This window comes from Raphanus sativus, chromosome 6, assembly GCF_000801105.2.
Source record: "Raphanus sativus cultivar WK10039 chromosome 6, ASM80110v3, whole genome shotgun sequence".
Lineage (NCBI taxonomy): Eukaryota > Viridiplantae > Streptophyta > Magnoliopsida > Brassicales > Brassicaceae > Raphanus > Raphanus sativus.
In genome coordinates this window covers 25,565,501-25,589,246 of record NC_079516.1, presented here as the reverse complement: position 1 = coordinate 25,589,246, position 23,746 = coordinate 25,565,501, and the positions used below count along the sequence as shown (strand labels likewise).

Sequence of the window (23,746 nt, the reverse complement as noted above, 5' to 3'; positions counted from 1 at the left end):
CAAATGAAGACAAGTTTTGATAAAAGACTCTTGTTATCCAATTGGCTCAACACATGTACTCTTGTTGTGTCCTTGCTGCCCACATCTGCTGCATTTGTAACCTTTGGGTGTTGATTGGGATTTGGAACGGTATTTTCCATACTCCCACGAACTTGGAATTCTTTTTTTTCTTCCTTCTGCCACTAGGAAAGCGAGTAGATGGAGGGCGACAAACAAATTTTGCTACATCTAAGGGAATATCCCAATATGCTTTATCACCAACAGGATATATGCTTTCTGAATATACTTGCTTAAACCTAATTAGATCAAAGATACAACCAAGAAGGAAAAAATGTAAAACAAGTGTTAAAGAATAGTATTTATAAAACACTATAAATCCGATAACATTTATAAACATTTATAAACATGACTGAGAGAACGCACCTTTCATTGGAGAAAAAATCATCGACATAATCATTTTCATGTTTATTTCCAGCTTTTGCAGCGGCAATAGCATGAGCACAAGGAAACTTCTCGACATCAAACACCAAGCATGAACAATGCCTGTTTTGAAAATTCACCACTTGATCTCCTGTATCTCCTTTAATCTCATACTCTAAGTCATTGATTTTGGAAACCTCAAGCCAGCGAGACTTAAGATTATATAACTCCTTCATCTTTCCCCCTACTTTGAATGTGGAGAGGTGGATATGACGAGTTCCTTCCTCACGACGTTCAGTGAACCACCTCGTCATGATCATCCTAATAGTGTCAAAAAGACAAACTATTGGATACTCACGACTCTCTTTCAGCAAAGAGTTAATTGATTCCGCCAAGTTTGATGTCATCATGTTGTAGCGATTGGCAAGAGAATAAGCTCGCGACCACTTCTTGAAGTCCGCTTTACGAAGATACTCAGCTACTTCAGGGTCTGACTCCTCAATTTCATCAAACAAATAATGGAAATCTCCCTTGGTGTACGCATACGCAGCCTCAACAATCAGTGGGATAAGTGTTGTACTCTTAAACTTGTCCAGGACATTCTTTTCAAAATGGAAGATGCAAATACCATGGTGAGCAAGAGGATAATGTTGTAAGAGAGCTTTTTCAATAGAGGCTGCACGATCAGAGATAAAAACCAGATCCTCCTCGTCAGGAATGATGGTTTTCATACACGTCATAAACCAACTCCATGAGGCCTCATTCTCAGAATCAACTATAGCAAAAGCTATAGGATACAAGTGAAAATTACCATCTTGTGCTGTCGCAGCAAGTAGAGTTCCTTTATACTTTGATTTCAGATGTGCACCATCAATAGAAAGTACCTTCCTCATCAGCTTAAACCCTCTGATAGTTGGACCAAACGACAAAAATGCATATTTGAATTTCCCCACAGAATCAACTTCAATAAAAGTCACTGAACCTGGATTCTTCTCTTTAAACATGTGAAACCAGCTGGGCAAAGCTTCAAAACTGTCATCAGGAGTACCCCTAGCCAGATCTTGGGCATGCTCTTGACACCTCCAAGCCTTTGAATATGAAATCACAACACCATGATCATCCCTAGCTTTGTCTATGATCTGTTTAGGCTTCAACCCAATCTTTCCTCCTTTATAACCATTGCTGATCATACTTCCCAACATTTTTGCAGTAGCTTGCCGATGGTTAACACGTCTCAGAGAAGTGTCACATGTATGCTTAGAAACATAATGGCGCACAACAAAACTCTGAGATTCTTTAACTGATTTCGCACGAAAATCCCAACTGCATTTTTCATCTACACACTTAAGAATATAACGTTGTTTGTCTGAATACTGTGTGGAGAACTCAAAGCCTTGACTAACAGCATGCAGCTTCAACTTTGTGCTCATTTCCTTTTTATCCTTGAAAAACTTCCCGCAGAACAAATCATTATCATCATCGCGTTGATTTGCAAAACAAATTGGTGACAAGATTTCCGAATGGGAATGTGAATCCTCTCTCATGCTTTCTCTACCACGTCTACTAGAAAAAGATGACAATTTTGACTTTTCAGATCCATATACATCAGGTCCCATTGAGTGCAATCCTCTCTAAAACAAAAACAATTAGAAAGACAGTTAGAAAATATAATTTATAACACATTATAAGATACTGATATATTCACATCAACAGAAAGTTATATGTACCTTATTGCCAATAACACCACTAGAAGGAGAAATAGGAGTATATCTTATACGAGTATGTTCTATACCAGAGACTTCGTCAACTCTATGAATGTTGTTGCATTCACTGTCGAGGTGTGTGTGTTTTCCTCTCTGCAAAAGTAAGCATGGATCTATTAAGTTTTATAAAGTATTATAAAATAATTTTTTATTTAAAACAACATCACAACCAAAAATAGCTGGAAATACAAAATTAGCTCACTAGTAACACTAGTAACAATACCTCTTTGTAGTACTCCATTAAATCCTAATGTCTAAAACAATATATAAGGCATTATGATTACGAACATTAAGGTAAGACTTTTGAAAAGTACCTCAAATGCGTTACTACTTCCAGCAATAGGTGAATCATGAGTACTGGAAATTTCATCACGTGTCTGCATCATGTTTGATATAATCAATGGCGATATTTGTGCTTTTCTCTGAAACATAAAAAGAAACAAAACATAAATGTAATAGTGAATCTCTATATTCATGAGTACTATAAACTACCTTGAAGAATAACTGATAACGCTTATAAACAGAAAACGCTAGCAAAAGAATTTCATGTGGTTACCTTAATAGTTACACATAGATGAATGTCTGCATTCTCTTGAAGTTTGTTCATATATGACGTTACTTGACGATCATTCCTAATAAAAACTGGAGGAAGCTCTTTTGTACCAAAGTTTAATTTGGAAGGTGAGAGATAGCTAAGATTTACACTGTTTTTGTTGTCATCGATCCCAAAATCTTCTAAAACAACCCCAATCAAGTCATTGTAGCTGATATCTTCATGAATCATACTAAAAGAACATCCTCTATCAACATCGATTGTGAAATCCCAATGAATTCCATTTATTAGCTTCCATTCTCCACATACAGAACACACTTCAATCATTATAACCTGATTATAAGAAAAACAGGGATCAACATCACTTAGATGTACAACTAACCTCTTCAAGTATAAGAGACGTCTAAATGAGATGATAGAAAAGATGGTGTTAAGAAGCCAACTCTGCAACTTTTATAAAGCTTTATAAATCTGTAATTCTTTGATAGCACAAACCACTTCTTGTTCAGAGTCCTTCTTGCTTCTTCAAACAGCTCACCAACTTCTTTGATCTTCAAAATCTGAACGCAAACCAGCAACATATAATTTTCATCTACCTACTTCAAAATACATCAATTCGATTTAGGGCTTTAAATAGATTCAATTAAAGTCGGAATTCAAAAACACTTACAAATCTATCTATGATTTTGTCGATTATCCTGTAAGTGTTCACCGGAGCAAATCGTCGATCTCGTCGGATTTTGTCGGAGTAATTAGATTTACGCAAGAGAGTCGTTGATTTCGCCGGAGAGTAGCAGGAGCATCATCGATCTTGTAATTGTTCACCGGAGAATCGTCGATCGTCGCCGGAACGTCTTTGATATCGTCGGAATTGGTCACCGGAGAGAAGTCGACGAACACGGGAGAGAGGGTTTTGATTTCGACGAGAAGATTATATAAGATTTTTAAGGATTTCTAAAAGGTTTATTAGTTAGGGGTACAATGGTATTTTGATCATTAAAAATTTGGTGGTATAGTTGGTTAGGGTAAACTTAAAAAGTGGTATCATGAAAATTGTATTTTTGGCAATTTCCCTAAATTTTTCTTGATTTCGAATTTTGTTTTCCGAATTCAAATTGTTCTCACAAATTTATGTTTATGTGTTCTTGTTATATGATTTTTTTTTTAAATTAAGAACTAGATCATGACCCGCTCGACCGAGCGGGAGTCAATTTTTTTTATCTTTGTTTTTACTAAATGTTATACATGATTGCAATATGTATTAATATAAATTTTTGATAAATAACAATGTGTACTAATGTGTTTAAATAAGTAATGTGTTTAATTACTAAATTTAATTTTTAAATTTTATGATAACGTAAAGTAGATTTTTATATATTATTTAAATATATAGTGCTATATATTTTGTATTTTCAACATTTATCATACAAAACTTACATTGGGGTATTATTTATATGAAAATATGTATAACATAATATATTTATATATTATATAAACATATCTACGATTTTTACAAAGGCCATGCGCACCCGCACGGGTTTTATTTTTAAAATGTATTCTATATTGTTTAGTTTTATGTAGTATCGAGTTTGTATAATTCAATTATGTGTTTAAAGAACAATATCAAAACTGTCTTTCGTATGTAAAAATAACACTTTGCAAGCGCGAGTTGTGTCTTTTTATTGTAACACAAAATTTTATATAAAACTTATGTTTTTTGTACATTACGAAATTACATAATTTCAAAGTGAATTTTATCTCTGTGGTCTAATATATTTTGTGTGTAATGGTTCAAAACATTTTCGATATTTCAGTTTGGTTTGTTTTTAGTATTATTGTATAAGTATAATACTATACAATATTACTATATTCAATACAATATATAAAGCTATGTGTTATTTGTTTTAGAAAGTAGATTAGGTCCAACGTAGTTAAAGAATAGTCATATATTTATGTATATGTCTATGACTTATCTATCTAATGTTATTCGTACTAATAAAATCAGAATGGCCAATGAAAGTATACTGATCAATTTAAAATAAATTGTATAGGATAATTCTAGAACGATTAATATTTTTAGTATTCTTAGTATCTATCTTATTGAAATCGACATATAATAAATGTGAAAATCATATATGGAATATGGACAAAAAGAAGAATTGTATTTAAGGAAATACATCAATGCAAAGTTAGACTATAGTACGTATTATATATAAAGAATGAGACATTTAATTTAAATATATGAAGTCCACTTTTAAAATCCACATAGAAGAAGTTATAATGTTTCTGATTTAATAAGATAGATGAACATGATATATTTCTAAAGTGTAGCTTAATTGGAAGAAATTTTGGTTTAGTTTGGTTTGGTGTTTTTCTCTCAACTCACACAGTTGTAGATTCTGAAAGCTTCTCTTGACCGTTAGATCAAATGTCACATTAAAACATCGAACGGTGTATAGTGAAGAAAGCGCACACGTTGTGAAGCACGGTATAATCTCCCACAAAAAAGACTTTCACGAGGTCGTCGTTTTTGACAAATCGAAAAGAAACCTGAAACCCACCCATCAGAGAGAGAGAGAGAGAGAGAGAGATCCGAGATTTAGAGAGAAGAGAGAATGATCGCAGACGGATCAGGAGAAGACGAAGAGAAATGGCTCGCCGCCGGCGCTGCGGCTTTCAAGCAGAACGCATTTTACATGCAGCGCGCTATTGTAATTCCGCTCTCTCTACTCTCTTTCCCCTTCCTTAATTTTTTTTCCGGGAAAATTGAGAAAGTTTCTAAAATTCGTTTGGGACTGTTGAAATAGATGTGTGGAAATTAGATAGAAACCCTAATTTTGGTAGTGTTTTGGTTTGATTAGGATTCGAATAATCTGAAAGATGCTCTCAAGTACTCGGCTCAGATGCTTAGCGAGTTGCGGACTTCGAAGCTTTCGCCTCACAAGTACTATGACCTCTGTGAGTTGTTGATCTCCGTCTCTTGATCATATGCTTCGTGTAATCCCTAAGTTGATTTTGATTTGGTGGTTTTAGATATGAGAGCTTTTGATGAGTTGAGGAAGCTTGAGATTTTCTTCATGGAGGAAACTCGGCGTGGCTGCTCCGTCATTGAACTCTATGAGCTTGTTCAGCATGCTGGTAACATATTACCACGCTTGTAAGTGTGACCCATACAACTCCCTTTTGGAAAATGGCTTGTTGATCATTTTAAGATCATACTAGTTTTTGGATTCCCTTGTGTAGATATCTCCTGTGTACAGCAGGATCCGTTTATATCAAAACCAAGGAAGCTCCTGCCAAGGAAATTCTTAAGGATCTTGTTGAGATGTGCCGTGGGATTCAGCATCCTCTACGTGGTCTCTTCTTGAGAAGTTACCTTGCCCAAATTAGTCGAGATAAATTACCTGATATTGGTTCCGAGTATGAAGGGTAAGCTCTTTACACAGTCGTTTGGTTTGTACTCTTCCTAGCAGCTGGGAGTCTGGGACTCGCATGGGGTTCTTGCCTGTGGTTTTTTTTGACGTAACTTAGGATGTTGTCTGTCTTCTGGGTCCGATATTTGTTTCATTATGATCCAATCTATTACGGTCAAGAAACTTTTGTTACTAACATACTCAAATCTAGATTCATCTAGTTGGTAACTCGTTTGCTACTCTCTGCAGAGATGCTGATACAGTCACGGATGCGGTGGAGTTTGTACTACTGAACTTTACCGAGATGAATAAACTCTGGGTCAGAATGCAACACCAGGTGAGTCATGATTGTTAGAGACCCTTCTACTTAATTTGAAAACGAACTTTCCAGAATGATTGCGCCTAATGGAGATATATATGTACTATGAGGGCATGATTCTGATCATGTAGGTTCTGTATTGATTGTGAATCATTATCCTTTGATGATCCTTATTTGAGGCTTGCTTTCGGGCTTTCTGGTCTGCAGGGACCTGCTCGGGAAAAGGAGAAACGGGAGAAAGAGAGGAGTGAGCTTCGTGACCTTGTAATATGACTTTTATTACAGCTGGTAACATTGTTCTGAAAGTGCCTACCATTCGATTTGTACTGATGGAAGCGTGGGTTCCTCACATATCAGGTTGGAAAGAACCTTCATGTGCTGAGCCAGTTAGAAGGTGTAGACCTTGATATGTACAGAGATACAGTTCTTCCTAGAGTCTTAGAGCAGGTAAAATATTATATCTTATAAACACACATACATATGAAAACTTAACATATTCCCTAGGCAAAGCTGATTTTGTCTGATGATTTTTCAGATAGTGAACTGCCGAGATGAGATTGCCCAATATTACCTAATGGACTGTATCATTCAAGTCTTCCCCGACGAGTATCACTTGCAGACTCTTGATGTACTTCTTGGGGCTTGTCCACAACTTCAGGTAGTCTCAAATTCTCATATATCCGAGTTGGCAATTTGGCTGTTTTAGACAAGAAATCATGCATGGTCCTTCGATATGTATTAGTATCAACTGCATTTTCGAATTTTTCATGTCAGTAGTTTACTAATCTCTTATATTTCTCACTTTCTCTCTTCTCAGCCATCGGTTGACATTATGACAGTGCTTTCACGTTTAATGGAGAGGCTGTCAAGTTATGCTGCCTTAAATACTGAAGTTTTACCTTATTTCCTGCAAGTGGAAGCTTTCTCAAAGTTGAATAATGCAATTGGAAAGGTAACATTTATGTTAGGCCGCGATCAACTTTCTGGGTATGTACGGTTGATAGCAGTTCTGTTTCTGTAAAAGGGGAGGAAAGTAATGCTAGCTTAGAAATCCTTGACCTGACTTGTTAGTATCATGGAAAGCATGGATAAGGCGCGAATATTTTGTTGCTTGATATTTTTTTCTTAATTAAAAATCTTCACTTTAGATTGATTCCATCAGCGTTTAGATTTTAGAAACGTGCTGTATTCTTCATGTTGTGGACGTATTCGCTGCAAAACATGACTCTTTCTTCATATTTGGTCCACTTCTTAAATTACGTGGTTTTGATGTCCTTTTTCATTCGGTGGAAAACATTTCTTACAGGAATACTATGATGTTGCAGGTAATAGAAGCACAAGAAGACATGCCTATTCTGAGTGCAGTAACCCTGTATTCTTCGCTTCTCAAGTTTACTCTTCATGTTCACCCTGATCGGCTTGATTATGCGGACCAAGTGTTGGTCAGTTTTCTTTTCTCTTCTTAAGCCGAGTTTAAATACGTCTTATCTTTTCAGTGGTGCTTAATGGCTCTCTAAATTTCATTATTCAGATAAATTTTTCTTTCTATCATCGACAAATATATGATAGCTGTGTCAGAAGATAGCTAATCTTTTATATATAAAAAACTGGTTTCAGCAGTTTTTGTATTATTCTATTATATGTATGTGCTTTATATACAAGTTACCTTTCCAGAAAATTTCATACTAAATGTTCTACTGGAATAAGATAAACTGGATGGAAGAGTATGAATTTGATGTTCTCCATTTTCTCTCCCTAGGGATCATGTATTAAGCAATTGTCTGGAAAAGGAAAGATTCATGACACCCGTGCAACAAAGGAGCTTGTCACCCTTTTAAGTGCTCCTCTAGAGAAGTATAACGATGTTGTTATCGCCCTTAAACTAACAAACTATCCCCTTGTAATGGAGTACCTTGATAGCGAGAACAAGAGAGTAATGGCTACGGTTATAATTCGAAGCATTATGAAAAACAAGACTGTAATTGCTACAGCAGAGAAGGTAGGATACCTTCGCGCACTTGCCTTTTTGGTTGAACCATTTGTATGGTAAAAATTAAATTGCTTTGTCTTAATTACCTTTGGTAGGTTGAAGCATTGCTTGAACTGATCAAAGGACTTATCAATGACCTGGATGAGCCTCAAGGTCTTGAGGTTGTTATAAGCATTTAGTGATACTTTCCATCTTATGCTTCGAGACCTGTTCTCTCATTTATTTGTGGATAAAAAAAAAGAATCTAAACCCCAAAAGAAAGTTTATTTTTGACTTTTGAACATATCTTTCTACGCTTTTAGGTTGATGAAGATGACTTTGAGGAGGAGCAAAATTCTGTTGCGCGTCTCATTCACATGTTATATAGTGATGATCCGGAAGAGATGTTTAAGGTGCGTGAATCTCTTGCACTTCAAATCCACTATCATGTCTTTATGTTGACATTAGGTTAGTTATTGGCTTCTATGTAGAATTTTTATGTTTGAGGGTGTCAGGTTTATTGCATTCATTCCCACTTACTTCTATTCTTGTTTGAATATATCTAGTTGGTCATATTGTGTACTTCAACATTTTTTTAAGGTTTTGGCTTTCAGTCTTTGAAGTTGTTCAACTGAATTTCAGATTATCAATGTCCTCAAGAACCATCTCCTGACAGGAGGGCCAAAGCGCTTAAAGTTCACCATTCCACCCCTGGTTGTGTCTGCTCTGAAGGTTTGATTTCTTAAATGAAGTTATTGAAAATGCATAACGTTTTAAGTGTTGTGATGCCAATCTTTAAAGCTCGTCAGAAATACATAAATGTGCATCTGATGTAGTGTGTGGGACTTCTCTTCCTAAAATTATATTTTGGTCCTCTATTTTGTTTTTAATTGTAGCTAATCAGGCGGTTGCCAGAGGAAGGAGACAATCCTTTCGGAAAAGAGGCTTCGGTGTCTGCTACTAAAATTTTCCAATTTCTAAATCAGGTACGTTTTCATAGTTTCACATACATTGGGTGTTCGTTTCTGGTTTTCTAAGTGGAACTTAGTTTCAGAGCTACATTTTCCTTAGTCAAACTTAGCCAAATCTAGCTCATACGAGCTGTTTGAGGACATTGAAAATTCTCAGTCGACAGTTCTTGTAGATTTAGCAAGGAGACCAATTGTATTGTTCCGACTCTGTTTGTCTTGATCTGCTGGAGTCTTTTTGCTTGTTTCAGATTATTGAAGCGCTCCCTAGTGCTCCATCATCACCTGACTTGGCATTCCGATTGTACTTGCAATGTGCTGAGGTAAATCAGTTTCCCTAAGTACACATTAGTATGCAACGTGCATCAGTAAAATGCTCACATATTTTTCCTATATTGATCAGGCTGCGAATAAGTGTGATGAAGAGCCAATTGCATATGAATTTTTCACCCAAGCATACATCTTATACGAAGAAGAAATTTCGGTTAGTTTTAATTTCTTGCTATCACTGTTTTCCTGCCTGGTGTCTAAACCAAAATAAGCGGGTGAGTTCTATACTCATACTTCAAAAACTTGTCCTTTTAACAGGACTCAAAGGCCCAGGTGACCGCTTTACAACTTATAATTGGAACTCTGCAAAGGATGCACGTATTCGGTGTTGAGAACAGAGATACTTTAACACATAAGGCCACAGGGGTATTTCCTCATGATATGTTAATTCGTCTCTGCTAAACTCAATCGTCTCTGCTAAAATAGCTGATAAGGGCAAACTTCTCCTCTTGCAGTATTCCGCAAAACTTCTAAAGAAACCCGACCAGTGTCGAGCTGTTTATGCCTGCTCTCATCTGTTTTGGCTCGAAGATCATGAGACCATACAAGATGGAGAAAGGTATATTTTGGCATGAGCGATAGAACACAATGTGTATTTTATCATCTCCCCATCTTATTTGTATATTTGAAATCAGGGTTCTGCGTTGTCTCAAACGAGCGCTTAAAATTGCAAATTCAGCTCAACAAATGACCAGCGCAGCTCGGGGTAGTACAGGATCTGTTACCCTCTTCATCGAGATATTAAACAAGTAGAAGAAACCTTTACTTCTTTTTCTTCATCTCATCCCCAGGGACTAACATCATCTGTGTTAAGTAAGCTAATGTAATGTAAAATGTGTAGGTACCTCTATTTCTTTGAGAAAGGGATTCCACAAATCACAGTTGAATCAGTGGAGAGCATGATCCAACTGATCAAGAACGAAGAATCGTTGACATCAGACCAATCTGCCGAATCCTTCTTGGCAAGTACGCTTCGGTTCATGGAGTTCCAGAAGCAGAAAGGCGGTGTCGTTGGTGACAGATACGAGCAGGTCAAAGTATAGAATATCATATTGGTAACAAGAGTTTGTTTTGAAACCCCTTTTGGTTGGGTCTCTGAGAAATCATAAGGGACTCTGTGTGTGTTAATTGCTGCTCTGAAATGTATACCCGGTTTAGGTCTGGTTTATTCCTCGGATTTTTGAAGGTTTGTAACTTGTGGAGTTTGCAGTGTTTATAAGAATCTTACTTGATCACTGGTGAGTAAACCCAGTTCAGCATGGGATATTGGATGAGGTTCTCATACAATACATAAATGTTTTTTTTTTCCTAGAACTGTTATCATGTCATTGTTTGATCAAGTTAATAATGATTGTATACCAGTAAGTTGTATGATGCAAAATTAAGAGCCATCACTAGTCGCGACCTTTGTGAGAGAGACTTCAACTTTTAGTCGGATACTCATTATATGTGTGTTCAGCTATGAAGAAGGGCATGTGATATATCAATGTTGCAAAAAGATAACAAAAGTTCTATCCGTTCTGATTATTTTTGATCAATAATACTTTTTATTGTTAAACAAACAGAGGAATTTTTTATTTTTATCATTTAGGAACATTTGTTCGAACTTTATGCTGGAAAATGTATTAGACGAAAAACGGTCATTTTATATTCAACATATATGGCTTGTATAACTATGTAAAAATATATCTGTATTTTTGAAAACTTCAAATAACATACATTTTGTTTACCTTTTTAGTCAAAACATACATATGCCACATAATTTGATAATTTGATTTTGTTGACATGGATAATATGTCAGCTAACTTTACTAACGAGAATACCAAGTGTACAACATTTAAAAATAATAATAAATTAAAAAGTTGTTTTATAAATATTTCTTAGAAAATGTAAATGTTTATAAATGTTTATTATTTAATAAAATTAACAAAACTTAATTAAATAACAAAAAAAATAATTTTATATCAGAGAGAGTCGTTATAATGTTTTGATCCTATCACAATACCATTTTTATAAGTTCTATATGTGTTGTAATGATTTAAATTAAACACCGTGTTGCCGTCGTATTACTCTCGATTTATCTTGGTTATGTTGTTAATTTATATTTAAAGAATTTCGATTAACATATCATAAATTCTTAATTTCTTAAAACAAAATTAGTCGCATGATTAGTGATTACAACTGGTCTAAAAAGTTTATATACAAACACATAACTAAGATACATAAGACTAACAAATATGATTAAAATGTTATAACGACTATATCTCTTATATAATCTTTAAATTTTATTATTTAGTTAAGTTTTGTTAATTTTACTTTAACATAAACAAAATGTATGTTATTTTAATTTTTTCAAAATTGCATATATATTTTTGTACAGTCGTAAATATTCGGTATAAATTGAATATGTCGCGATATGTTGGGTAGAAAATGTATGTTTTCGTATTAGACAGTGTAAACAAAACTAATTAACATTGTTACATTGCAAACTGAATAATAAGATTATTTAGCAGAAAAAACACATAAACTTTGTTTTTGAAACACATAAACTTTGTTTTTGAAACATATAAACAAATTAACAGATGCAAAAGAATCGGGAAGTTAATGGATGGAGGAGAGATTGCGAACGCTTCAATGGCATTAATTTTCGGCCATCACTTGTCTACTTCCCCTCTCTCTCTACCTAGCTCCCACAATACGATCACGTTCATTCTTCTTTGATCATACACACTTGTTCTCTCATTCTCTCACATTTCCAACTTCGCTTAGAGTTTCCTATTCTAAACATCATCTTTCCTAGGGTTCTTTTTTGCGCCGAATGATTGAAATGGGGAGCAGGGAGACACTTTGTTTCGATTGAGGACGATCTTGTTGTTGTTGTTGTTGTGTTCCTCAGGTGTAGAAGATCTGAGGTTTTGATACTTCGGAGGAAAAATGAGCGCTTCGAGGTTCATAAAGTGTGTTACCGTCGGTGACGGAGCAGTGGGTAAAACCTGCTTGCTCATTTCTTACACTAGCAACACTTTCCCTACGGTAATATTATCAAATAATTATATTTGATCTTATTTGTTTATATTATCCTTTCCTCCTGTTTGATTAATCAAGATTTGTGTATCTCTTACTCTCACTCTTGTGGTTACTTACAACAGGATTATGTTCCGACTGTTTTCGATAACTTTAGCGCTAATGTTGTTGTTAACGGAGCCACTGTCAACCTTGGCTTGTGGGATACCGCTGGTACTCTCTTACCTGATCTTCTCTTTTTTAGTAGCAAGCTGTGGCTATTTTGTTTCATGGGTTTGCTCAACTTATTATTTTATTTTTATTTTATAAACAGGGCAGGAGGATTATAACAGGTTAAGACCATTGAGTTACCGTGGTGCTGACGTTTTCATCTTAGCCTTCTCCCTCATCAGTAAGGCTAGTTATGAGAATGTCTCCAAGAAGGTGCATGAGTAAACTACTTTGCTTTCAAGTTTCTTGAAATGAAAGTCTTCATCGGTTGTGATTTGTCTTTCTGTTTGCAGTGGATCCCTGAGCTGACTCACTATGCCCCTGGTGTCCCAATTGTTCTTGTTGGAACCAAACTAGGTTTGTTCCCTTCCCTTCTTAATTTGCATCTGTCTTCTAACTTCTTGATGCATATATTGGGCTGCCTATTCCTTTTTGAACATAAGCTCTCAAGCTTTCTATTTTCTCATTGCGTAAGCTTCTCTGGATATTTGTGGACACTAGTATTCATTGGGTCTGTTTTGATTTTTTTTCATGTCTATAAATACACACACACATATTCTAGGGTTTGATCTTCAGGAGTAATACCAATGCTAGAGTAGTTAAGATTTAGAAGCTCGTCCCTGATGTTTTTTCTTCCGCAAGTTTGGGATATGTTATTAGTCAAATGGTTTCTTGCATCTCACACTTTCTCGTGATAGTTGTTAACCTGCCACCTCCACTGTAAGAGACTACCCATATGCATATAAGCAGCCACTCATTGTCTAAATCTTTCAAACTTAACCTTTAGAAAAAGGGATATACCGGGTCAGCTCAGTCCGTGTAAATCTATTTTGTTTACTTGACTTTTCATCTTCTGCTTACGGTTTTGTGTTCATCAAAATATGGGCCAGATCTTAGGGATGACAAACAGTTCTTTGTTGACCACCCTGGTGCTGTACCTATTACCACTGCTCAGGTATACACAATATTATTTCAATTTGGTTCTGTTTTACTCCGTTTCTTACCTTTACTTAAATGGCACTCGCTTAACAATTCTCCACATATTGGGCAATCAAAGGGCGAGGAGCTAATGAAGCTAATTGGAGCTCCTTCGTACATCGAGTGCAGTTCAAAATCACAGGAGGCAAGAAAGAAAACCAAAAAAAAAACTTCCCTTTTGATGAATACTATAAGATTGAATATGAGTTTTTGCTCTTTTTACTGAGTTTTTTAAAATGAAATTAAATGCAGAACGTGAAGGGGGTGTTTGATGCAGCGATTAGAGTGGTACTTCAACCTCCAAAGCAGAAGAAAAAGAAGGGAAAAGTACAAAAGGCCTGCTCCATTTTGTAATTTCTCTCTTCTCTCTGCCACTCTCTAGTGAAGTGTTAAGAAGAAGAAGAAGAAGAAGAAGAAGAAGAAGAAGAAGAAGAAGAAGAAGACACATTGGTGTTAAAGATGGTTCAAATTTGGTTGTGATAAAGCTCTCTTAATCCTTGAAAAAGACATGATTACTTCTGTTTTACTGATAAATTGTTTCCAGCTTTAGCTGAGACCCAAATATTGCACTACTAATGCTTCTCTCTTTCTCTCAATTCTTTTCTTACTTGCACATCATTTAAAAGCAAAAGTAGACACTTCAAATGTTGCCGTTCCAAACAAGAACTAGTATTCATCACATACAAATATACAATGATACTGTTCTTAATTGTGTCAATTATCAATATACATAAAATTTCAAATGTTTTCTTACTTGGACACAGAAACCAAAATTTGACATAGGAAAAAAAAAAGAATTGAATTCAAATCTAAACCCTAGCAAACGGTTTTCTGCCTCAAAGGAGAATGTATGTTTGGAAATTACTGAATCAATCTAACCCTAAACTCTGCAAAGTGTCACACAGACTTCCGACACAACACGTGTCCGGAACCGGGAAGCTTCCTACACACCATCTTCCCCTTTTCTGAAACCATCAACACAAACAGCGCGATCGCTTCGGTCCGGTTCGGAAAAATTGAATTGGGGAAGTTTTTTGACGAATGCGGATTGAAAATTTTGTTTTTTCACGACGAGTGCGGGGGACGAGGAAACTCAGACATGATGAAAGGACGCTGAGGAGGTCGACGAGGACGATCTGGAGGACGAAGACGACAAGGAGAAAGACGAAGAGGTGACAGAGAAGAAGAACTAAGGCGATTCCGAGAATGAGGAGAACGTACATGCATGGAATCATGTTAAAAGCGAAATAGCTAGCTAATGTTTGTCCGGGTCTCATAGGGGTTATACATATAAATAGCTCAAAATTATCTTCGTGATTAAAGGAAATTGTCTATTTTTTACAAAACTAATTTTCTGGTAACAGAAAACTAATTTAATTATTTCCTTTCTAGAGGATACGCGTTTTGGCACATGAAATTCATCTTCATTCTCTATATTTAGGTTATATGTTCAGGGGATAATTATCCAAATATACATGAATTATTATCAATATTAAAAAAATGCACACACGCGGTTTTGCCTTCACACTTTTGGATCGATATGAATGAATTAAAATTATAAAAATATTGTGGGTTTATGTAGGATTTTGTAGCTAATTGTATAACTATTGGGCTACGTACAAGTATAATTTTGATAATTTCCTGCCAGCGTAATTAGAAATAGAACTTTACTAGAACTTGACTCGCCACCTATGCGAATGTTTGATTTAACTTTTCTTCAGCGTAAATTCATAAATTGTTGGTTTTATAAAAAAAATTCACATATATTTTTATGATCTGTAATTTTCATATAGAATATAATAATATTATTTTATAATATAAATGTTTAATAATAATTTTTATTTTTGCGTAATATTATATTAAAAATTATAACTTGATGCAATTTGATGTAATTATACTGTTTATATATTAACTTGTTGTTTTCTTATGAATTTATTTTAAAATGGAGCAACATACTAAATTTTTTAATTGTTTGCATTAATTTTCTATGAATTATTATTAATTTTATGTTATTTTGTTCTCTTGAAAATTAAATTTTCGAAATTTTATATTTAACTAAACTAAACAAGGTAATATTGTATTTAAAATTTGTTTTATATAATATATACTATATATTTCAGTTTGTGTTTTTAGTTTCACCACGAAAAAACAATAATCATTGTAATTAGTTAATTTAAATTTATTTTAAATGCATTGGTAGAATCTGTAAATAAAAAGAAATACAAAATGAAATACTTAATTTATTGTAAATGCAATGGCTAGATATGTAAATTAAAGAAAGTATTTAATATATTATCTATGTTTCCAAACAATTTTCATTTATTCTGCTATACATGTTTTCAAACAGTACTAAATGTACTTCAGTTTTAATAATATAGATTTTGAAAATTCGTTTGATATAATGAATTAACGGTATAAACCAAACAATTACATACATCCGGAGTTAATTAGAGAGATAAAGTAAATTAAGATTTGGTTCGGCGAGCGGCCGGCGTGTGAACGTGCGTGTCGTCGCCGGAGCCCCTCGTGCTCCCATTAAAGATGTCAGTTCTTTGTTTCTCCTTCGCCTTGTCTAAGCTATGACCCAGTCCCCATCCATGGTGGCTCCGTTTCTAGAGTAAAGGGGCGGTCGTGTGGAGGGTTGGCGTGGTGAAATCGTCTTGCTAGGTTATGTTTCGACTCCGGGAGGTGGAAGCTCCTACAGATCATTCGCCGCCGGTCCTTGTCTCAGAGAAGAGGAGACTTCTTTAGTTCCGCCGTCGTCGGTTTTGTCTCCGGGAGTTGAAGACTCTCACAATCTTGCGTCGCCGGCTTTAGGGGTTCAGTTTGTTGGATAGGGTTTGGGTCCCGCTTGTGGATCAGGTGTGGTCCTCGATTCGTGGTTCCGTTGGTTTGCGTCTTTGTTAAGTCTGATGAGATCTCGATTGTATCGAGGATGCTCTCCGATGTAAAGACAAAGCGTTGAAGAAAAGAGATGGTTTCGGTGGAGGCTCTACGGTAATCTGAGCTCCGATGAAATGAGGGTTGCGGTGGTGTTGTTCCGGCGACGTCTCGAGACGGTGATGGTCAAGTTGAGGCGGAAGAGGCGCGTGTCGTCCTAATGACGATTCCATAGATTTCCAGACGGGGGAGAAAACAGAAAGAGATATCGGTGAAAGCAGAAGAAATTTGCTGGATATCCTTGACGATTCCATAGATTTCTTTGATCTGCATGCCGTTGTTGATTGCTCTGATGAGCGTTTGGTTGTCAGAGAGCATCATGATCTTTTGGAGATCGAGATTCCCTGCTGCGATGATTCCAAGTCGGAGAGCCAAGGCTTCTGCGACGAGAGGTGATGCGACGAACTCCTGAGTAGTAGCTCCTTGCTTCTTGATGTTGCTTGTCCCTTCCGATATGATCCAAGCCAACCCTGCCTTGCCTGTTGATTTATCCCAAGATGCATCTGTTCTGCAGATTAGGGTTCGAGGATCCCTCACTCTGCTTGTCTTGTGTAGATGGTCTCTCGGTAAGCCTTTGTTTCCTTTAATCTTCGGTGATTGGGCTGAGCTCCATTCCCTTGCTAATCGAATCCCTTTTGTGGCTACTTCTTCTTGTGTTAGAAGTCGCTTCTTGAAGATCTGGTTGTTCCTAGCGATCCAGAGTGACCAACATATCCACGCCAGAATTGGAGAAGTTATACCTGACGGGGGAAGACATATGCTTTTTCCGAAGGCGATCACGGCGTCTTTGAAATCCATTGATGAGGTTATGATGACTTCCTTCTCAATCGGTATTCTTTTCCACACTTCCTTAGCAAAAGGGCACTCGAAGAAGATGTGCTTTGTTGTCTCTAGTTCATTGCATCTGATACACTTTTCTTGTGCCTTTATACCTCTGTTTTGTAGGTTATCGCCCAGTGGTAGTGCTCGTTGGATGATAGACCACGTGAATACTTTCATCTTTGGGGAGCAGTGGCTAGACCAGACGTCTTTGATCCAATCGAAAGTCTCTGCTTCTATGATGTGGCTTCTGGCTCTGGAGGCTACTGAGTAGCCTGATTTCGTAGAGTATATGCCTGAGCTCGATGGCTGCCAGATGATGATATCTTCTGTTCCTGCTTGGCTTGGTTGGATGCGTAGTATCTGCTCCTCGAAGAGAGGTAATATCTCTTTGACTCTTTTAGTGTTCCATTGCATATCATCTGTTAGTAGGTCAGCGACTGTTAGGTCTAGGTCTGCCTCAGGGATAGGACCATATGGTTTCACTTGTTCCGTCAAAGAGATCCATGAGTCTTGCCAAACTCGGGTTGTCTGCCCGTTTCCTATAGCTTTTCCTAGGTACCCTTTCAGTAGATCTCTTCCATGTAGAATGCTTCTCCAGCCGTGTGAGCACGCTGATGGGGCTTCTACGTTTAGGATTGATTGCTTATGGCAGTACTTACCTAGTAGGATTCTAGCCAGTAGACAATTGGGCTTTGTGATGATTCTCCATGTCTGTTTTGCGAGTAGGGCCTGATTGAATAGATGTATGTCTCTGAATCCCAATCCTCCCTCTGCCTTTGTTTTTGTCATCTTATCCCAGCTTACCCAGCACATCTTCTTCTTTTCTTCCGAATCATCCCACCAGTATCGAGTCAACACTGACTGTATACGTTTGCACAAGCTTGCAGGTAGCTCAAAACATGACATTGAATAGACTGGTATGGGCGTGAGTACTGACTTCAGCATCGTGAGTTTTCCGGCTTTAGAGAGGAATCTTGTGGACCTGGTAGCTGCTCTTTGTCTAATGCGATCTACTATTGAAGTAAACAAATCTCGTTTCCTCCTGCCAAAGTGCTCCGGCAGTCCTAGGTATTTCCCTGACCCTCCTTCTTTTTGAATCTCCATCATCTCTTTTACCATGTCTCTTTTCTCCTTTGGTGTTTTTGTTGAGAACGTGATGGATGATTTGTCCTTGTTTATTCTCTGACCAGAGGCTTCTTCATATTGTAGGAGGATTGCTTTGAGGGTGATGCAGTTCTCTTTTGTCGCTTGGCAGAAGAACATTGTATCATCTGCGAACAGCAGATGATTCACCTCCGGGCAATTTCTGGCAACTTTTATCCCACGTAAGGTTCCTCTTTCCTTTGCTCTTGTACATAGCCCTGATAGTACCTCACCGCATAAAATAAATAGATAGGCGGACAGGGGATCTCCCTGTCTTATTCCCCTTTGCGGTATAACTGAACCTTGAGATGTGTCGTTAATGAGATAGGAGTAGGAAACCGTAGCTATGCATTGTTTTATCCAGTTGATCCAAATGCTGTGAAACCTCATCCGTTGCATTACTTGAGTTAGGAAACTCCACTCTACCCTATCGTATGCCTTAGACATGTCTGTCTTAACCTCCATAGTGCATCTTACTTGAGCCTGAGACATCTTTAGGTAGTGTAGGACCTCATGTGTTATAAGAACATTGTCTGAGATTGCCCTTCCTGCTGTGAACGCTGACTGGTTCTCAGAAATTATCTCTTGTAGTACCGGCTGTAGTCTCAATGATAGCATCTTCGAAATTATCTTGAAGAACACGTTACATAGGGCTATGGGTCTGTAGTCTCCTACTTCTTTAGCTCCCGTATGTTTGGGTATTAACCTTACGTGTGTTTCATTTTGCGAGGCTCGGAGGTATCCAGTTTCGAAGAAGCCTTTGATTTCTTGGACAACTGCTGGTCCGATGACATCCCAGTTAGCTTGGAAGAAGCTGGCCGAGAATCCGTCTGGCCCTGGTGCCTTGTCGGGGTGTATGGAGAAGGTAGCTTCTTTGATCTCCTCTGTAGTTGGTGTCCTTATCAGTCACTCATTGGTTTCTTGTGTGATATAGGGTCTGATAGCATCTTCGATGATGTGAGTTCCATCTTGTCCTGACGAGGTGAACAATTTGTCGTAGAAGTCGCAGATTGAGGCTGTAATTTGATCTTCCTCGTAGTGAGGTATACCTTCTGCATCTTGATAGCCTATTCCTTGCTTGCCTCGCCTTAGTTGTTGCGTGAAAATAAGCCGTATTTGAATCCCCTAGTGTTAGCCACAACTGTCTGCTACGTTGTTTCCAGAATTCTTCTTCTTTTCTGTAGTTCTGTAGTAGGCTGTTATTTAGCTGATAAATCTTCTCTTCATTGTGTAGGGGTTCCATCATTGCCTCATCCAGTTGATCTTTAAGGCTGTCCAGTGTTTGTCTGCTGTTTTCATAGAACTTTTTGCTCCATTTGCAAATAGCCCTTCTTACTAAGGCTAGTCTATCCTCGACATGTAGATGCGGTGAGTTGTTCCATGTATCTTTTATGATCTGTTTAACCTCCGCATTGTCTTTTAGACGCCTATCTTAATATCCTAAATAAAAGGATCATATTACAAGACATTATTACGCTTCATCTGTTGAATTAGAATATCCAAGTTAGGCTTTCCATTAAAATGCATTATGATTAGATGTAATAAAAACATAGAAATGTAATAATACATTAAGTATTTTCGTAGACCGTATTAGAAACACAAAAGTCCTATTAGCTCAGTTGGTTAGAGCGCCGTGCTAATAATGCGAAGGTCACAGGTTCGAAACCTGTATAGGCCATCTATTTTCTTTTTTTCTTCTACATTATAGATTTTCTTTGGAAGAAATATGAATGAACACCATGTTGTCTTCTTCCCTCCTTAAAAAAATATGTAGTATATGAGCTTTACTTAAAACATACCAACTTGTATCTACATTATGTAGAAATATACCGACAGCCACAGGCCCTACAACCACTAGCTACAATAGATAGCAATTTCCTTATTTTTCTACGGGAAATTTACCTTAGAAGTATATATTGTGTGTTTACTTTGCTCAAAAAGAGACATAAGCCCTGTTCGTTTGGTTGCCGCAGGTTTCAGCATCGGCGTCAGCGTCGGCGTCGGCGTCAGCGGCTGCGTCAAACTCGTTTATCTGATGTTCGTTTCATAGACGCTGACGCCGACGCTGACGCCGACACCGACGCAGATTGTTGTTCGTTTCGAAGACGCAGGAAGTTGACGCCGACGCTGACGCCGACGCAGGAAGCAGAATTAAATACCGTTCGTTTGACAGACGCTGCGGCTATTATCATTTTATTCATATTTTATTTTTAAAAGTTTGTAACATTGTCTTTTAAATAAATAAAATGTATTTTAAATATATTTACATCCACAAAAATATTATGTTTACTTGGTAATATTTTTTTGGTCAAATATACAAATATAACAATATTTTGTCATAAAACTAAATCATACATTTAATTTTCGAAATTAGCACTTCAAACAAATAAGGCAAATATATGTTACAGATAAAAGAAACATGTAGTTTAAATTTGTAAAATTATTTTTTAAATAAATAAAATATAGTTTAAATATATTTACATCTATCCAAATATTATAATTTATTGGTAATAAATTTTTAGTCAAATTTACAAATTTAACAACTCATTTTTATCATAAATTTTTAGTCAAATTTACAAATTTATCACAAATAAAAAGCTAAATAATACATATAGTCTATAAATATAACAACATTTTTTTTTCATAAATCATAAGCTAAATTAAAACAATATAATATATCAAAATATTTATCATAAGCATATATGTTCAAGTGCATTACAATTTACAAGCAAATACTGATCATCTTTTGGTCTACCTATTGAGGATCAAGTTGATGTAAAAGAGCTATTAAGAGTGTTTGTAAAACTAGCAATTTCATCATAATGTAAATTAATATCTTTGTGATGTATGTATGTGCACTTTCATGTGGCAACAAAAGTTTAAAGCTTTTCGTTTGGTCATTGAGAACCGAATACATGTGATAAAAAGATTGAACAGTGTACTTTACACACAAGCCTTTATGTAAAAAACAACATGAGGTCTTAGCATATTTCATTTGAGAATGGAATGAGTTAAAGACAGAGAGAATCTAAATGTAAGGAAAACAGGGGAAAATCATTGCATGTATTTAGCTATGTTTCTTGCCAGTAACACCAGCAATAACCTGCAAAAAAACACTTGAACCATGCGCTTTCTGAGATGTCAACAAGGAAGGATGCGTGAAGGCCAGACCAAACATCTCCTTCATGGTTTTGCTTTGTTCAGTAAACTTCACAAGCTTGGATACAACATCTGAACTTTCCACAACCTGAGTCATGCCCAAAGCACATTTAAAATCGGTTTAAAGCAAAACCCATGATAATCTCAAGCTTAGAAAAGCAAAGGAGGTGGAAACAAAAACAGATACGATGATGATGACAAGGAGGTGACATGAATGTCGTATGAAACCAGTCACATGAATCTCAATACAGTAAAGAGCATGAGAATGAAAGTAGATTGCCTTTAACAGCACAATGCATGACCACTCTGTAGCAAACACAAAATCAAGTCTCAGACTACATATTCAAGTGAATCAAATGATAAATGAAGGCAGGCACTTTGAGAACATGAAATGGTTTCACTATAAGATGCTAATGACTTTCAAAAACCCCAACTCATTTTGCTAAAAGTCTCGCAAGCTTGGTCTCTTTCACAATGGAACCAAAGATACATCACACAGAGACTCACTAGGGAGCATCAAACAATCATCAGAGATTAAAATAATCAGAATGTGGAAACTCTATTTCATTAACACGTTCCATATCCTAAATGTTTTAGAACAGAGACCATCACTATCAGCTTCTTCTTGTCTTAGTTATGAAATAAAACATAAATAAACCATTCCCATCAGAACAAATTCTCTTATGTTGGATCCAAAATCCATTCTCAGAAACTCATATGAAACACAAAAACAGAGACAAGAGACAATTACCTCAACGATGCTTGAAACCCAAATCGGAGGGGAAGAGAGAACTCGAGTCTTGGAGTTGAGAGAGCTCGTGGCTGCGTGAGATGGAGAAGCGAGAGCTCGAGGCCTGGAGATGAGAGAGCTCGTGGCTGCGTGAGATAGAGATGAGAGAGCTCAAGGTCTTTGTCGGAGTTGAAGATGAGAGAGCTCGAGGTCTTCGTCGGAGATGGAAATGAGAGAGCTCGAGCCGTGGAGATGGGAGAGCTCGTGGCTGCGTGAGATGGAGATGGGAGAGCTCGAGGTCTGCCTGAGATGGAGATGAGAGAGCTCGAGGTTGCGTCAGGGATGAGAGAGAGCTGCGTCTTGCGTCAATTAGGTTAAGGTTTTTATGTAAATACTTAAATGTTTTAAGGACAAAATGGTAAATTATGTAGATAGACGCAGAATTTAAGTCTCAGCCGCTGATTTTATCGGCGTCCAGATTTTATTAACGCATTGACGCAGCGTCTAGACGCAGCCGCAGCCGCAGGTATCTGCGTCAACCAAACGAACAAACTTTGTGAAAAAATAGCCGCTGTCGCAGCCGCTGCCGCCCTGCGTCAACCAAACGAACAGCACTATAGTAACTTTGGCATACTCTGTCTTGCCGGCCGTCTTTATTTGGACATAAAATAACTTTGTTTTTTTGCTAAGGAGAGGAATGTTGATTTTAATGAAGCAAACCGTAAGAGAACCGTTTGCATTGTAGTTACGATAAATGATAAGATAATAAAATAAAAAGTTAGATATATGGGTTTATGGGAATAGATCGTAGATGTTAGATCATTTTGAAAAAAACATATCCAACGGCTTGGAGAAATGCTAACTTTCTACGTACGAGGTTGCTCGGTAGATGGTGCAATTAAGACGGATACGACAGTGTTAAAAGCGGATGAAGATGAATCTGGGTTCTGGGCCGTTTTTGAGTTTTGGGTTTGAAATGCTAACTTTCTAACGGCCGTTTTTGAG

General features: G+C 36.8%; 4 protein-coding genes, 1 long non-coding RNA gene and 1 other non-coding gene across 6 annotated transcripts; 3 read left to right on the top strand and 3 right to left on the bottom strand.

Annotated features, from left to right (window-relative positions):
• Positions 1-46: 46 nt before the first annotated feature.
• LOC130495675 (uncharacterized) lies at positions 47-3,749 on the bottom strand. The gene is made up of 6 exons (XM_056987121.1): positions 3,407-3,749; positions 2,740-3,296; positions 2,498-2,605; positions 2,148-2,276; positions 424-2,051; positions 47-296 (listed from the first exon to the last, which is right to left on the bottom strand). Exons 2-6 carry the CDS (start codon positions 3,061-3,063, stop codon positions 47-49), a joined length of 2,439 nt encoding a protein of 812 aa, XP_056843101.1. The 5' UTR covers positions 3,064-3,296; positions 3,407-3,749.
• Positions 3,750-5,273: 1,524 nt separating this feature from the next.
• LOC108806484 (vacuolar protein sorting-associated protein 35A) lies at positions 5,274-11,049 on the top strand. The gene is made up of 21 exons (XM_056989250.1): positions 5,274-5,447; positions 5,598-5,694; positions 5,770-5,893; positions 5,980-6,165; positions 6,399-6,486; positions 6,676-6,732; positions 6,826-6,915; positions 7,004-7,126; positions 7,286-7,420; positions 7,794-7,910; positions 8,228-8,467; positions 8,554-8,619; positions 8,761-8,850; positions 9,080-9,169; positions 9,334-9,423; positions 9,657-9,728; positions 9,809-9,889; positions 9,994-10,101; positions 10,191-10,294; positions 10,371-10,484; positions 10,577-11,049. The coding sequence occupies exons 1-21, from the start codon at positions 5,352-5,354 to the stop codon at positions 10,776-10,778; spliced, it is 2,370 nt and encodes a 789-aa protein (XP_056845230.1). The 5' UTR covers positions 5,274-5,351; the 3' UTR covers positions 10,779-11,049.
• A 1,269-nt stretch (positions 11,050-12,318) lies between these two features.
• On the top strand, positions 12,319-14,530 carry LOC108838567 (rac-like GTP-binding protein ARAC1). Its single transcript, XM_056987100.1, has 7 exons — positions 12,319-12,768; positions 12,885-12,972; positions 13,073-13,182; positions 13,263-13,326; positions 13,860-13,924; positions 14,027-14,092; positions 14,200-14,530. Exons 1-7 carry the CDS (start codon positions 12,670-12,672, stop codon positions 14,299-14,301), a joined length of 594 nt encoding a protein of 197 aa, XP_056843080.1. The 5' UTR covers positions 12,319-12,669; the 3' UTR covers positions 14,302-14,530.
• Positions 14,531-17,013: 2,483 nt separating this feature from the next.
• LOC108808110 (uncharacterized) lies at positions 17,014-20,095 on the bottom strand. Its single transcript, XM_018580304.1, has 2 exons — positions 19,902-20,095; positions 17,014-19,750 (listed from the first exon to the last, which is right to left on the bottom strand). The coding sequence occupies exons 1-2, from the start codon at positions 20,093-20,095 to the stop codon at positions 17,014-17,016; spliced, it is 2,931 nt and encodes a 976-aa protein (XP_018435806.1).
• Positions 20,096-20,456: 361 nt separating this feature from the next.
• On the top strand, positions 20,457-20,530 carry TRNAI-AAU (transfer RNA isoleucine (anticodon AAU)). Its single transcript has one exon. It is a non-coding gene; the product is annotated as a tRNA-Ile (tRNA).
• A 998-nt stretch (positions 20,531-21,528) lies between these two features.
• On the bottom strand, positions 21,529-23,356 carry LOC130496090 (uncharacterized). The gene is made up of 2 exons (XR_008935116.1): positions 22,763-23,356; positions 21,529-22,099 (listed from the first exon to the last, which is right to left on the bottom strand). It is a non-coding gene; the product is annotated as an uncharacterized LOC130496090 (long non-coding RNA).
• Positions 23,357-23,746: the final 390 nt, after the last annotated feature.